The following is a 17,573-nucleotide window of genomic DNA, read 5'->3' as shown; positions in this document are numbered from 1 at the left end:
TCGCCGAAAACGATCTTAATAGTCATGTCTCATTATTTTTTGAATCACAATGTATTTTTCTTGGATATTGTGAAGGAAATCAACTTTGACCAAACAAAGTCATTAGTCTCCACCCTATAAATATGAATAAAATAGTACATGCCCTCGCTGGCGAATCATCCACTAAAATTATAAAAATCCACTCTACTACACAATTTCTATGCTCTGAATTACCCGTGCAAAAAGTATAAAATGCAGTCAAACACAATACTTCAGTCTCTTGAATTAATTATTTTTGGCACGCGGCACGACTAAATTATTTGCAAAACTAATGAATCTTGGATGCTCAAGCAGCTCCGACAAATATAAACTTACAAAACTAAGAATAATATATACTTCGCAGAACACGAATCTGGCCGGAGAGACTGTGAGGGCGAAACTATTTTTCATTTGATAAAGTCGGAGATGATTTGGAGGGCTTCAACCGAGCTTGGATCCTCCATTTTGAGGGAAAGGAATCCGTGGTCCTCTTCGTCCCACACATGCACACCAATTTGTTTCCCACAATTCCTGAGCAACTCACAGTACTTCAACTGCCGATCTCTCAGTATATCGCGCCCCGCAATCAGAAAGAGCATGGGCGGAAGGTCAGGAGCAGATGCAGCCGTTCCTTCTATCAGTGGATTAGCGAATGGATGATCTCTGCTACTGCTTCCCGCAGGCAGAGAGAACCTCCACATGGCATCCGACATCTCTAAGCTGAACACGGGAGACTTATCCTTCTCCGACGACGTGCGCTCTTCCCCTCCAAAGTACGGATACACCAAAATCAGTCCCTTGATTTCCATCTCGGGCTTCGTGCCAGCAGCCCACACGCCCACATGATGCGCTATGTTCCCCCCCGCACTGTCGCCCGCCAGAAAAACCCTAGCAGAGTCCGCGTGGCAGTGCAACCACGGCTCCGCTCCTTCCTCCGCCACGGCCCGCTGCTGCACCCACTGCAGCGCCGCGATGCAATCCTCGTACGCGCAAGGAAGGCGGTGCTCGGGAGCGAGCCTGTAATTCACTGCAATGATTACGGCACCCAACGTGGACGCCCACATCTGGAACTGACGGTGAAAGAAGGGCGTCGCCGGGCTGAACATGATAAATCCACCGCCATGGTAGTAAACTATTACTGGCGCCTTAGCGGCCGTTTCGGGTGGCAGGTAGATGCGCACCCACAATCCAACTTCCTTGTCCAACACCACGTCTTTGTATTCCACGTGCTCGTACTCATTGGGCTCTGGAAGGAGAGGGAAGAAAACTGAATCGTCTCCTCTGGCAACCGATCCATCGCTGTAAAGCTTCACTACGCCGCCGAAATCCTCGAGCAGCTCAGCCATTTCTGTTTTCCTCAATTAGCAAGATGCAAATGGGAACGAATGGCTTGGGGCCAGGGATGTGTTAATAAAAGAGGAATCAACGTAACAATCAGCCGGCTTGTCTTCCAAGACGCTGACGTATTAAACAGTATATTGTAGTCGGAGCGCACATGGCTCTCCTTTGTAATTCCAAAACTAATAAACTCTCGCCGGTGACGACTATGAATATGGAATCATATAGCAATAAAGTATTGTTTTGGTGATTAGGATTAATCTCTAATTTGGTGCATTCGACCGTCCACGATGGAGACGTTTTGATTCGGAGTTGATGAGGTCAGCGTATATAAGGAGTGTAAGGCTTCCCCGATTGGCCCAGGGTGTTAAACGAATCAAACAGAAGTCCTTTCCGAACCTGGAATATGATATGATATGCTTTTGGGAAGTTTGAGAGAAACGAATCCGGAGAAGACGCTTATACAGCAAACATGAAAATTATTGATTCTCAAACAGATTCCATTTCCTCTTTACAGAGGATTTCATTCGATCCAATTCAACAGTCATTTAAGGAAGATAATATCTACAGGAAGATTAGTAGATAACAAACTATTAAATATAGACTGCCACTCTGATGTGGAATATACTGGTCAGAGATTCCAGGACAATTGTACTACATTTGAAAAATATAATTAAAACAATTGTAGTATTTAGTGGACTCCACTTCAATTAAAACAACTACTACAGTGGACTCCACTTTAATTAAATCTCATTATTTACATACAAAATATCAATAAAGAGACCTACCTAGCACTATTTTTTTCAACATATGAGGGAAACAAATGTAGGTTAAGCATAAAAAACTACCTATTAACATCATTTCCCAAATATAATCAGCGGTCGCACTTTAATGGACTCCACTTCAATTAAAAGAACTATTACAATGGACTCCACTTTAATTAAAACTGCCTTAGGCCAATGTCTATGCTGGCATCAAATTGGCATTTTATTGTTTTTAAAAATTAAATTAAAAAAATAACTTGGTTCCACCAATGTTAGGGTTTCTTGATATGTAATAGTTGTAGATACTTCAATTGTGTTGGTTTTGAATTAAATTTACATATCTATGTTTTATGACTAGTTTGGTTTTAAATACTCATTTTTAATAAGAATTAATAGAACATTTAGTGGTCATTGTATCTAAATAATGCTTATAAGGGTGAAACACCAAGTCTTTTCAAGAAATCTACAATTCCAATACTGTCCCAACTCAAATACACTTAACCATAGAGTACACTAGCTTAAGGATGAAATTTATTAGTTTACAATATCAGTACATGATATTGTGATTAGTTAGTAACCTTAGAAGAGGTGAGAAAAAGGCAATATGTGATTGTGTGCTACAGCTACACTAGTTCTTAGATCTATTGGCTTAACAATTTATAGGGGAGCCAAGAGAGAAATAAGGGGAAATTGTATTCAAATATTGTAAGACATTTGATCATGTTTGATTGACATATATTCTTTGAAAGTTAACATCAATAGGCAATGTTCTAATTTTGAGTATGAAAGAATTTAGATGTTATGATGGTCCTACAAATAATAGTGTAAGAAAATGTAAGGATAATATAGGTTTATGTCACAAAATGAGCTATTGATGTGAGTAAATATAGGTAAATATATATTAAGTGTATATACTTGTGCAAGCATTTATGGTCGTATAATTTTTTTCAATTAATAATTCCACATCTATTTAGAAAATATGTTAAAATATATAACATATTTGAGAAAATTAAATACACAATAATATAGAAAAATTACTATCAACTATTAAATAAACAAGTATTTTAAACTTTCCTAAAATATTTATTTTAATACTATCAACCAAAACCAATTCCTTCATGATCACTAATTCCATACCACAGATATCAAACATGCCATCCTTTCACATTTCCTCAAAATATTGTATGATTAAAGAATTTTCCACATGAAGATTATAAAAAATGGCAATCCACATTGTCCTTATATTTTATCATCTCCCAAAATAGATAGCTTTCATACTGTCACTATCTCTACCTATTCTATGAAAAGAGTTTTTCTGTAGAACCAAACCAAAAAGGGACACCAAAACAAAATTGACATACAAAACATCAATAAAGAGACATGCCTAGCACTATTCTTTTCAACATATGAGGGAAACAAATGTAGGTTAAGCATAAAAAACTACCCACTAACATCATTTTTCAAAAGATAGATCATATATGTGGGGATGTGGTCCACATCATCCAAGTCAAATAATAATAGGATGCAACTCCTTTATTAGTAAACAAATGTACCATTCAGTTTCCCTTAAGATACATGTGAGAAATTAAAAAATATTGTAACTCATTCTAATTTTCCATGCAATGTTTTATAATATCCCTAATACTCTTGCTAGGAGGGGAAATAACATTTAAGAAATTAATGATGTTTAAGGAGTCACTCTCAATTCACAATTCAGACAATATTTGTCTTTGTCGATTTTCAATCCAAAATAGAGTATTCTAACCTTGGTAATATTTTTTCTCAAAGCCACTAAGGGAATATCCATTTTGTAAATAAATATACCTATTTGATCCTAAATCACTCCCCTACATCCTGCGAATCTCAAGTTACCCTTCACCTCCCCATCGATATTAACTTTCAACTATCCCAAGGGAAATTTTTTGATCTAATATCTAGTCTGGCATTCTTATATTTGAAAAGAGGCTTAGAAATATTCTAATCAAATTTCAAGCCTTAGGTTTTATCATGATATGAATCACATAGTTTACATTCTTGATTCTATTAATAATAGTCCTACTTCACATGTTGTAGTATATAATTCATCATAAATTCTCATTTTATGCATGGTAATTTTGATGTATGGTGGTAGTATTGGTGATGTTCTCTGTGTTTCTAATATTTCCCATAATCTTCTTTCCATGTCTAAAATTTTAAATCATTGTGACATAATTATTTTTGGTTTCCCCTACTAATGTGATGATTTAAAATATTTACAACCTTGTAACGTTTTGGGGAACCTTAAAGAAAAAATGCAGTTTAATTGATAGAGGAAGAATCAATTCCATCGTTATATCACTATAAAATTTCTTCCATTGCAAGATATGCACATAGAAATTTATTGACAAGAATCTAGAAATATTTAAAATGAGATGACAAGTATATTTCAATACTAGTATCAAGTTAGTTCCTATGCATGTGATGTAATGTTCCACCAAATACAAATTGTTCCTTTTAAAAAGAAGATCTTGAGACTTATGGTTTTTGTTAGCTATTATATTTGGGTCATGGTATATCCCCATAAATGAAATGTAAGAATAATGTATATGTATAGGGAAAAGGATATATAGGGATAATCATGTGGTTCAATGATTTAGGTATCAATCCTCAACTAAGCATATGGATGTAGGGTCTCAACCTCAGCAACAAATTGATTTATTGCTTCTACTCCAATAATAATTATGTTAGAAGTGACCATCCAAAGTGACTCATGGGCCATACATACATACATACATAAAAAAAAGTAGAACTAGTGAAAAATTAAACCGGCAATGCAAAATGAAATAAAGAAATTGGTTGATATTTTATTTAGAACACAATAATATTAGAATATATAATATTTCCTTTTATAAATTCATCCATTGTTCCATAACTACCTTATGGGAAGAAATTTTTAATTAACTAAATTCTAGCAACGTGATACAAGGCTAGTAAGGATAAAGAATCCACTCCCAAGCTACCCTTACTATAGTTACACATGAAAGCCAACACAATATACCTAAAAAAACTACAAGAAACTATAGACATGTCCATGTAGATATGAAAGAGAAAATCTTCATTCAACATGTCAAGCATAAGGCCTACCTAGTTACAACCATAGACAATCAAATAAAAATTTGTCATCTTAAGAGGTTGGGCTTAAAGAGCCAAATCTTGAATATTTCATTCTATTTAACTGTATTATACCTTTCCTAATCCTAGATATATAATTATATAGCCAACAAGATCACAAGTTGGCATGTCATGCAAATTATTACAAAATATAGGTTCCACCCATAAGAAGTTAGAGACCTAATAATTTAGCAAATCAACTTCTGTAGGGACAAAAATAGGTCCACATCTAATCCCAACAGAAAATCTCAAGGTTGCAAAATTCTTCATGCCAAAAGAAACCTTGTTGAAGCCAAACCAGCACATAACTCGAGCTATGAGAAAAGAAGTACACCTCAAACAAAAAGAATGGTAATGTCTAAAAATGGTGGAGTTTGTTTCTACAAGCTCAAGTACGAGATCCATGTTAGGTCTACATTAAGGAGCCAACTACACAAATTAAGAAAATACGATCAAAAAAGGCCATGGTTAAAATTTTTCTAAGGGTAGTTTATAGGTTCTCATTTATTTCAACATATCACTCATTTTAAAATAGAAAAAAATTGGTTAAGTTTGAGGAAGGTATACTTAGAAAATTGAATAAGTAAAAGCAAGATTATAGGCTACATACAAATTATTTTGTTTAGAGAGCTTCATTGCAAGAACATGAAGTTATGAAACCTTAGATGATGGAAGTAAAGCCACTATAGCACACATGTTTGAGTCTGTGGAAAGAAATATTAGATTTTGGATGAGTCGTGCATGATTTACCATTAATAGGTTTGAAAAGAAAGAAGATAAACAATAAAGTATTGGTATTTTGGTTAAAGGGATTATTTTGTCTTGGAAACAAATTACTTAACAAGGGTGGGATGACATCCTAGATTAAAGAGACCAAATTTCCACAATATGTTGTATTACATTGATTCATTTCTAGATTCAATTTTGTGAAGATTTTTACCATCAACATTTTGAATCAAACTATGTGGTCCATCATTAGGATGAAAGAGAGCAAGAGATGTAAAACAAAGTGAGTTACAGATATTGACTAACCAAAAGATAAAAGGACTGAGGGATGAGATATTTCATAGACACTTAGGTTAAAAATAAAACAACAGAGGAGATGGCTAGACAAGGAACCACAAGGAACAAATCCCCAATAACATAATAGAAAAAGAACATGGAAAGTAAAATGGAAACAAAAGAAACAAATGAGATGTTAAAAAATGAGCATAAGTATATATTAATAACAAAAAAAAAAAAAAAAATAGATAGAAGAAAGGAAGTCACAACTAACGAAACCTAAAAATGAAAAACAAATAAAATCTATGTATGCTCAAACCAATATGTCATAGATTATTATTAAAAGTATTGTATGCAAACATATAATATATAATGTGTATTATATGTTTACACATGTGTGTATATTGCATGTGTATTATATTATCACAATATATAGTATGTATATAAGTAAATATAATAACCACACACAATAAACATGTACATTTATGTTTCTCAAAAAATGTGTGTGTGTGTGTGTGGTAAAACATACATGCATATATTGTGTGTTTATTAAAATATAAAATATAAAAAAATAAAAAGTAAAACTAAAAATTAAAAATTATTAAAAGAAATTCATACATGTAAATATCTATATGTGTACACACACACACACACACACACACACACACACACACACACATAGATATGCGCACATATTAATATGGGTATCAATATATGTAAATACATATTTACTTGTATGTGTGTGTATATATACACACATAGCCACATGTACGTGTGTGTGTGTGTGTGTGTGTGTGTGTGTGTGTGTGTGTGTGTGTGTGTGTGTGTGTGTGTGTACTTTTGTGTCTATGTGTAAAATATTTATCTTGTGTATATGTGTGCATGAGTTTTATCCATCACATTATATATGTTTATGTGTGTGTGTGTGTGTGTGTGTGTGTGTGTACTTATATATATACTTATATATTCATATGTATAAATGTCTGAATAAATATGTGTATATATATATATGCATATTTATATATATATGTATATATATATATATATACATATATATACATATATATATATACACATATATATAAATGTATATGTATATGTATATGTATATATATGTATATGTGTGTATATATATATATATGTATATATATATATATATATATATATATATATATATATATATATATATATATATATGTATATGTATATATATGTATATGTATATATATATATGTATATGTATATATATATATATATATATGTATATGTATATATATGTATATGTATATATATATATATATATATGTATATGTATATATATATATATATATGTATATGTATATATATATATATATATATGTATATGTATATATATATATATATATATGTATATATATATATGTATATATATATATATATATGTGTGTGTGTGTGTGTGTGTATATATGTATATATATGTATATATATGTATATATATATATATATGTATATATCTATACATAAATATGTGTGTGTGTTTATGTATATATATGTATATATCTATACATAAATAAGTGTGTGTTTATGTATATATATGTGTGTACATGTGTGTATATGTGTGTGTGTGTATCTTTATCTATTTATATATACATATACATGTACATGTATATAAATATATATATATATATATACAAAAGTATATACCTAAATTAATATATACACACACTCATGCACATGTTAATGCAAATATACATATAGGAGAGAACAAGACACTAAAACCAAGATAATAGCAAAGAAACAAAGTGTGAGTGAAATTGATGTTACAAAAATCAAACTCAACCCAAGAAAAAAGCACAAACACATGCAAACCAAACAAGCATGAGCTTGCCAAAAGGTGGCAAGTGAGAGGCTCACAACCTAAGAGTTAAAGGAATGTCTAAACACCAAAATGGACCTAGATATTGAGAACAACAACACCAAATCACTCAAGAGGTACCAAAACATAACAAGTGTGAACAAAGGAAAAGAAGAACTGCAAGGTGAAGCCACCACCAAGGTGGAAGGGAAGTGTGAGCCACCCAAGGAAAAGAAGAAGAGGAATGAAGATAGAGAAGGAAAGACCACCAAAGGAGATAGAGTGACCAAGTAATATGGAAAAGAGGGAAGAGAAATAGTATCCCTCATGACATTGGTCTATGTACCTCAACACCAATATTGGCTACCATGAGGGGTTAAGGATCCAACCATCATCACAATTAAGGTTGATGGGGTGGTTATTAATTGTGGAAACTTCTTTAAGCTTCCTTTTGAAATAGTTGTCCTTGTTGGATAGGATATGCATTTTTTCTAAACAAAATTAATGTTTGGTGTAGAAACAATGCTTAGCTAAGGTTGATTTACAAACCTTATCATGACTAATGTCTTCAACATGCTCTTTGATCAAAGTGTGTAAAGAATGGCCTATTTTGTCAATATAATATGTCCCACAAGATCAAACCACTTTGTAGTCCCCTGAGTTATAATAAGCTTATCTAAAGTCTTTGATAGATGGTACATGGTTTATAAGCTTGGAGAGGGATTTGAAAGCTACTCGCAAACCTTTTTTGGTCAAGATCTTGGAGATTTTTTGGTAAATGCCTTCCACAAATGGGAGAGAGACATTAAAACCAAGGATAGGAAAGGGTTTGGGATTAGAGAAGGAATGGTGGAAGGACTTGGCTTGGTTGAGTGCTCTCGATATTTGTCTAGGAGAATATCCATTAAGCCTAAAGCCTTAGTTGAGTTTGTTAAGTCCAAAGCTTAAGTGATCATCATCACAAATTCTATAGGCTCTCAATGCAAGGGACTTAAGAATGCCAAATATTTGGCTAGGACAGTGGTGGGAGGATGAGTGGATGTGAAAGTCTATATGTGTAGCCTTTCCAAACACACAATGACCAAGGGAACTGTCTAGTTTCTTGATGAGAAGAACATCAAGCAAAGGAAACATATTCTTAGGCTCTAGTTCCTTGGTAAAAGAAGTGCATGGTGTGTTGTTGTTTATGTGTCAATGGATCTCTTCTAATTTATCCAGCCCATGAGGCCAACAAATATTAGTATTATCAACATATTGCTTGCACCACTTAGGCTTAAGAGGGAATGATCAAAGGGTCAACTCTTCAAAATATTCCATTTAAAGGTTGGCAATGACAGGAGAGGAGGGGAACCCATGGCTACACCATCAAATTTTTGTAGATGACCCCTTAGAAGGAGAAAAAACTAGATCTGAGGCACAACTCAACCAAACTTGCAATCTGTGTACCCTTCTTATATTTCATGATTTCAATTGAATTAGGGATCAAGACCTTTCTGAAGACCTTTCTGAAGAGAGAGACAACGTCGAAACTCACCAAGATGTCATTACAATCTAGGTGAGCAACCTTGATAAATTGAATAAACTGTGTCGATTCCTTGACATAGGAATCAAATTTTTGTAGCAGAGGTGAGATTAGTTTTGCAAGATGGGTAGCTAAAGGGTACATGGGGAAGCCTATGGTGTCAAAATTTGGTTTTAGGGGAATACCCTTCTTGTGAATTTTTGTGACACCATATATGCGTAGAGTGACTTCCCTAGAAGGGACTAAGCTTTTCTTGATGTTATCATCAAAGTACAAGGCCAAGATAATAGATTTGGCTTTTTTAAGATTTTGGCACAAGGATTACAAGACAAGGTTTTGTAGCTACAAGAATCAGCAAGAAGGTCAAGCATCTTGGTAACATAGTCTTGCTTATTCATAATGACAGTAGCATTGCCTTTATTAGAATTAGTGATTATTAAGTCATTGTGACTCACCAAATTTTTTAATGAAATAAAATCAACTCTGGGGATGTTATGCCTAGGAGGTTTCACCCACCTCAAAGAGACTATGTAATCCTACCTAATTTCTTCAACATCATTAGGGAGAGTATGGATAGCATTCTCAATCTCAATAAGAAATTCAATATATAGAATGGTATGGGATACCACTACAAAATTAAGACCCCATTTCAAAAAATTAAAAGAATTGGGGTCAAGGGTGATATCAAGGAAATGGATGACCAATTTGCTATCCTAATTGTGCACAAAATTAGAAGAGTGCGAAGATGTGTTGGGAGGGGGGCACATGAAAAAACTTGAGGTGGGAGAGGGTGGTATTTGAGTAGATTTCAAATCCCCTATATAATCTCAATCACTGAGTACAAACACAAGAGGCTCGAGGTGGATGAAGGAATGAGATTGAAAAGGATTGGGTGGCCCTCATTAAGGTGGTTTGTAGTTTCCCCTTATGCACACAAGATCTAGGGTGGTCGGTTGACAAGACCTGAGGCTCAAAACATCATCCAAAGATAGGTGATGCAACTCAATTGGAGGGGCTCAAGGTGCACCATCCACTAAAAATACTTCATTATAGCCATTAATGCAAGATGTAGAAGGTACTCCATCAAAAGAAGACATACTTGATATTGCAAGAGAAGAGTCATTGAAACTAGAAACTAAGACTGCAAGAGAAGAGTCATTGAAGCCAGAATCTGAGTGTTGTGCCACTTTAGCCTACAATGAGCCATGATGGCAAATCTACCATGTAGTGTTAGGTAGTTGTGATGGCTTAGGCTTGGAGGAAGGAGAACTTGGCTATAGAACCCCAAGAAAAAGAGGAGATGAATAAGTATGCAAAAATTTGGATGTGTTAGGCACACAATCCATTCCAGCAATAGCAGATGAATTTCGAGGCATGTTGTGCAATGTGGAGGCCTCATGGAGAGGATAACTTGAAGATTTCTTCAATAGGGACTTATTATGCATAGTGGGATGGGCCCAAGGGTGATAATATGTTGGATGGAACTACTAAGAATTAAAGAAAGTAGAGGGAGACCCAAAGTGATGTAGTGCAAGGCAGGAGAATCCCCAAAGGAGATGTCCTAGCCTCTAGCAAACAACCACACAATAGAAACACGATAAAAATGCAAGATCTGATACCAAATTATAATAATTTATTCATAAAATAACTATTACATGCAAGGTGTCAGGCTGTAAGGCCTTCCCTATTACAGCCAAATACAAAGCAAGTAAGAGTTCTAAAAGATCCCTCAAGATCCAATCCAAACCCTAGCTAGTCTAGAATCCACACTCTGGTAGAAACTTCCAAGGAAGATCTCAACTTATGGTCACAAGCCCACCAAGCAATCTCCTTGTTTTCCAAGCCACAACTACTAGCTTTTCTTAAAATTTGCTCCAAGATCCAAGTGTAAACTACCTCATATTTGGCGCTCTATTCACACACTCTATTCAACTCAATCCATCCAATATCTATGAAATTATGAGGAAAGATTCCCTAATAAGTCTCCAACACATTCCTAACCATGAAAAATATAACTCCACCAAAATCCAAGCTTGATGCTCTTGCATCAGACTCTCCAAGTAAATAGAAAAGTATGTCTCATACTTTGATGCCCAAAGAAAGATCTACAACCAACTTCATCTTTACCAAAGGCTTTTGTTATCATTTTTTCGCCCCGCCAAGATTCAATTTTTAAATGTCCAGCCTATCCAACAGCTAATTCCCAAAGTTAATATTATTTTAATGCCTAAGCCTTATAACATGGTTTGGTTCTCCAACGTCAAATCTAAGGCAGATCAACGGTTGGTGCTATGTCACTTTTCAAAAGTTGCACGGCGGATAGCATAGCGACATCGCGCCCTAGTGACATGTTACCATGGTGGGTCTGTGAGGCAGGTCATCCAAGGTTCTTTGGCGGGTCAGAAAAGTTCCACGACACCATGGGTGCTATGTCACTATCATGTGTTGGCCAAAAAATCTTCATAGCAACATAGCACCCGGCGGAAATATCTTACGGCGGGCAGGTTGTGTCATACCGAAAAATTTTTATGATGGGCCAGGAAAATATGTCGTTCACAGGCCCAGTGATTTTCAGAGGGAAGGATTTGTAGAGTACGAGGTGGTTCTAATCGTCAGATTGAGATTGATCTACGATGGGCGCCATCGCGCTATGAGGAACTGCTCGAGAGATATCAACAGTGACATAGCGCCTAGGCGCCACGTGTCTTGGTGGGACCATATTTTCATGTAGCTAGCGCAGTAAAGGGTTTGGGTTGCTCATGATTGCCAGATCAGTCCAGATCGATAGATGGCGCCATCTCGCTATGGTGAAGTTGCGCGATCTTTACCATAGCGACATAGCGCCCTTTTGCCACGTGGATTAGCGGGGCTAGGTCTCACCAAGGTACATCTGTCAAGTATTGCCAAGTGTCATTCGAGTGTGGTGCGATTGCTAAGCTGGTGCCAGGTATGATGGGCCCAGGGTAAGAACAGTATAGTGGTACGATGAGTCTCCACGATCGTCAAATTTAAGGCAGATTGACAGTTGGCGCTATCTCGCCATCGAAAGCTATACGGTGGATACCATGGCGACATAGTGCCTTGTTGACATGTGTCTCACTGGCTCGACCAAGGTTGGCAGTTAACAGTTGGCAGTTAGTGTGATCGTTATAGTTAATGATAACATTTTGAAGGGTGGCACAGTTAGTTCAATAAAAGGAGGTCAACCATAGAGGACTTCCCAGGTGGCAGAACGAAAAGAAGTGATTGGCCCACATGGCCCAATTGGTTTGTGAAATTAGGTTGACTTTCTGACCCCGCTGATTCATGACCCTAAAAAGCAAAGGTGATCCATTTTGTTGTGCAATTTGATCTTCATGATCGATCCAAACCACCAAAAATGAATGCGAAATATAGAGAGACACTCCACCGTCTCAGTCGATCCATCTACCTGGTCAGAGCGCAGTTATGGCACCATTTCTGTCTTCTCAGGGTATTATTTGGTAGCAAGATCAAATTTTCTTCAGATTCCCATGATTGTTCTTCGCAAGACTTAATGGCAGGTAGCTGCAGGGTCACTTCAGCTGGAAAAGATCTCAGTTATGCCTAAACTATAAAGGCAGATTTTGTAGTTTTTGTAAAGGAGGACTTTCTCTCTGATTTTCCTCTACTATTGCTATGGAATTCTAGTGAAAATTCCCCTGTGCCTCTGAACTGTCTAATTCTCCACTTATCTCCTTCAGCCAGTGGTATTAAAAGTGCAAGAATTCTTTGCCTATGCCATTGCTTTGTGGAAATCTGTAATTTGCATGACTGTATCTCTGCTAGCCTATGAATGATATATAAGTGAAACTTCTTCCTTATGTCATTCATCTTGGTTTTCTGATTTGTATGTGGTTATTTGATTAAAGCAAGTCTGGATGTGTATATCCTTAGTTTCATTCTGGTTCAGTAGCGCATGTATGGGCAGAGAATTGGTCTGAACACTCTATTTTGGTGCATCACCTCCTTAGATTAGACTAGGTAGATTTGCCTTTGTGCTCTTCTTCTCCCTTTTCCTCTCCAAGAAGTAGATAGGTGCGCCCTGATAGTAAGAGGAATCCGGCCTTCTCCGGAGACTCAACCTCACAGTTCAAGTCCCACAGCTTGGAGGTTGTTTCCATGTTTTACTAGGTTGTCCTCGTGCATAGGCCTTGGACAAGGGTGCAAACCTAAGTGAAAACAATTTTTGGCACGCCCGGTGGGACACTTTTTCAAACAAAATTTAAAGTCTACTGGTGTCAAGAAGAAAGAGTTTTAGAGATTAATGCTGAAGAGGTAGTGATGGCTTCAGTATTCAAGCCTTCAAGAGGCTGATTCTTCAAAGCACTTGGCGACTCTGAACATCAAAAAATCTGGTTCCAAGCCAAAGTTACAGTGATTCATGCCCAAAGCTGAAACAAGGGCATCTTCTAGAGGTAAATTTCAATATCAAGAGCTTTCTCTTTCAAATCCTAGAAGAAGGAGGACTAGAACTTCATTATCACTAGTTAGGGGTGTAATAATAGTTAATATACCTGTAAGATCTATCTCTACTCCTCCTACTATTCGAACTCAACCTAGATTGCCATCAACACTCATCAATAGAACACTTGTTTACATGGCACAGCCAAGAGTTCATGCTTTTGCCACCTTTAATGGTGGAAGTCCTCAATTGTTAGCCCAAAGACATGATATACCAGTATTTGCACTAAAAAGTATACCTGATTTTACTGGTGAAACTTCCATCTCCCCTTTAGAGCATATCCAAGAAGTAGCAAATGTCTGTAACATTCATGGTATTACAGAGGATGATGTTGCTGTCAGACTTCTAGCCTCATCTTTAAAAGGAAAAGCATTACAGTGGTATAGAGGCTTAGCTCATGGTTCTATAACTGATTGGGATGGACTAGGAGTAGGATTATGCAAACATTTTGACAACAGAAGTGACCATCTATCACTTTTAGAGCAGCTAACTACTATAAAAAGAGCCTCCCATGAATGTATGACTGATTTTAATTATAGATTTTAGAAGACATGGGATAGAATACCTACTTCAGTAAAACCCACCCCTAGTAATGCCTTCTTGCATTACCTTAGAGCTTTTAACAATGATATTGCCACTACAATCAAAACTATGGGAGGAGATACCTTGCCTAATTCCTATGAGATAGCCATAAAAGCTGAGAACATCCTAATACAAGGAGGAAAGTTGGCTCCAAGGCCCCCTATGCCTTTCTTTCCTGATGTTCCCAACCACCAACCAGCAATGGCCCCTCTTCCTACAACTTCTACATCACAAGCCCTTCCTCCAGTCCCTCAAGCTTCCACATCCTCAAATGGGATAGATGAACTCAAAGAGATGCTCCAGGGTCTAGTGCTGAATACAAATAAGAGAGAGAAGACCCTGGATAAAAAATTGCAAGAGCGGGGGAGGGAGTTGAAGGACCAAGGAAAAAGATTAGAGGATAGTTTTTCTATAATACAAAAAATGAGTATCAAGGTGGTGACCTTAGAAAGGCAGAAAGCTCAAAGTGGAAAGCCTCCCCAATTGCAATACCAGGCTCCAAATGGTGGTAGGCCTCCTAATCAGTGGAATAGCTCTTTTGATTAGGGTAGGCAAAATAGTCATGCTTCTGCTTCAAGCTCAAATCAGAATAGAGCTATAGTCCCTCAAAATAACTTGGCCCAAGATCAAGATTTTTGTCCTTCTTGCAACTATTCTTATGCCTATTACATGTGCCAGAAGGCAGAATCTTATTTGGCCCTAACAGTCCAAGAACCTGAAGCAAAGCAATCATACAAGGAGGATCATCCCAAGGAGGCCTCACATATTCAAGGATATGATGATTTCTCTTTCATGAATCATCAGATTGGGGAGCATTGTAATGTAAACCAGGATTTCGTTGCTCATAACACAAGAAGTAAGAAGAGAGATATGGAACGTGTTGCTTCTCCTTCTCCTAAGTCGGCCTCAACTTCAAGTGTTGCACCTCGTGCACATGCACCAAATGAACAAACAAGTACTTCACAACAGAAAAAGCAAGATTCTAGAAAGAAAGATGCAAGTGATCCTTATGTTGCCCCATCTCTACCTCTTATAATTGCAGCTCCCAAAGTTTCTACCAAAGTTCCTAATACACCATTCAGTGTGGTAGAGCAAATGAAGAAGACAAATGTGAACATTTCTATGTGGGATGTTGTTGCTACCATACCAATGCAGAAGAGGTTGCTGCAGCAAGAATTAGAGAAGATTGAACCCAAGGATCAGCCATCTACCATGGAGAGTGCCACAAGTCTAGTAAAACTAGCAGGGGATGTGGAGACAAATGAAAAGGTTAGACCTCCTCCATTCTATGTTTCTCTAATTATAGGGGGCAAATTAGTCCACAATTGCATGATAAATTCAGGGGCTAGTAGCTCAGTAATGCCTAGGTGTGTTGTTGATGCTTTAGGAATGAAATATGAGCCCATTGTTAGGGATGTGTTACAATTAGATGGTAGTACTGTCAAAACTGTAGGTATCCTTAGGAATGTGAAGATGGCCCTACATGCAGGCCCTGGTTGCACTGTGATTCAAGACATATTTGTTGCTAAAGTCAAGCCCCATTTTGCTATCTGTCTTTCAAGAGACTTCACTGCTCAAATTGGTGGATTCATATCTGCTGATTGGTCATATATTTCATTTATGACTAGATATGGAGCCAATGCCTCAATTAGAGCAGAACCTCAATCCCTTCATCACACTGAATCTTACACCCCCAATCCCATCAACATGAATTGTTCCATTTTAGAGATGGATGAAAATGACATAGTAAATGAGCCTGCCACTTCCATAGCAGAGATTCTTGATTTCTTCTTGGATGAATGGGCTAGTACATATCAGTTTGAACCTATGTCAGAAACTCTTGAGACAGGCCTTAGTACATATTGCATAATAGAGAAAGAGGCTCAAGTTCCTGATCTTGTTGGGACTAATGATGATATAAATGGAACATGGAGTATGTACTTTGATGGCTTAAGGAATAGAAATGGATCAGGGGCTGGTGTTATGTTGATCTCTCCTGCACAAATAAGATACTACTTCTCCTTTAGGCTCTAATTCAGTTGCACCAATAATGTGGCCGAGTATGAATCTTTGATTCAAGGTCTCTTACTTGCCCAAAAGAGAGGAATTCAATCCTTGAGAGTATATGGGGATAGTGAGTTAGTAGTTAACCAAGTGAGAAACTAGAATATCACCAAAAATGGCCTGCTCAAGTCTTACAAATGCAGAGTCTGGGATTTGCTTGAGGGATTCAATGCATTTAATATTCAGAGCATTCCTAGGAAAGAAAATAAGCATTCTGATAGACTTGCAGCAATAGGTGCATCTTATGATGTACCAGGGAATCTTGAAGAGAAGAAGAAGCAACAAATAAAGGTGGTAGTGCGGCCTGCCATCCTTGACAATAACAGTCATTGGCAGGTGTTTGATTCTGATGAGCAAATTGTGAGTTTCTTGCAGAATGAGGCAGAATTCTCAGATAGAAACCACTCAAGACTGCAAGATCAGTATGGTGATCAGATCATTCATCTCAGTTCTAACAAGTTTCCCAAGGGTCTCATTACCTTGGAGAGTGTCTTTAATCCTGATGATCAAACAAGAGGCAAAGGAATGAATCTAGCTGCAGAAAAGGATGATTATGCCCCAGTTACAATTGCTGATGGAAAATCTCTGAATATGGGGAAGGTAAGTTCCAAAATTGAGCAAGAAAACTTCATTCATCCATGTCAAGAATTTAATGATGTATTTTCTTGGACATATGATGACTTAAAAGGATTTGATCCTAGTTTGTTTCAGCATACCATAGATTTAATTGATAAGGCCAAACCAGTAAGGCAAAAATAGAGGCCAATAAATCCTAAGATTGAACCTCTAATGAGAAAAGAACTATCCAAGTTGATA

At 36.6% G+C, this 17,573-nt stretch overlaps 1 protein-coding gene across 1 annotated transcript; it reads right to left on the bottom strand.

Annotated features, from left to right (window-relative positions):
* Positions 1-240: 240 nt before the first annotated feature.
* On the bottom strand, positions 241-1,516 carry LOC149532465 (putative carboxylesterase 17). Its single transcript, XM_089804584.1, has one exon. The coding sequence runs from the start codon at positions 1,362-1,364 to the stop codon at positions 426-428; it is 939 nt and encodes a 312-aa protein (XP_089660710.1). The 5' UTR covers positions 1,365-1,516; the 3' UTR covers positions 241-425.
* Between the last annotated feature and the right edge of the window lie 16,057 nt (positions 1,517-17,573).

This window comes from Cupressus sempervirens, chromosome 10 (assembly GCF_028749045.1).
Source record: "Cupressus sempervirens isolate cs-2001-9-10 chromosome 10, ASM2874904v1, whole genome shotgun sequence".
In the NCBI taxonomy this organism is placed as follows: Eukaryota; Viridiplantae; Streptophyta; class Pinopsida; order Cupressales; family Cupressaceae; genus Cupressus; species Cupressus sempervirens.
The sequence above is the reverse complement of the archived record's forward strand: the minus strand, read 5'-3'. Positions and strand labels throughout refer to the sequence as shown.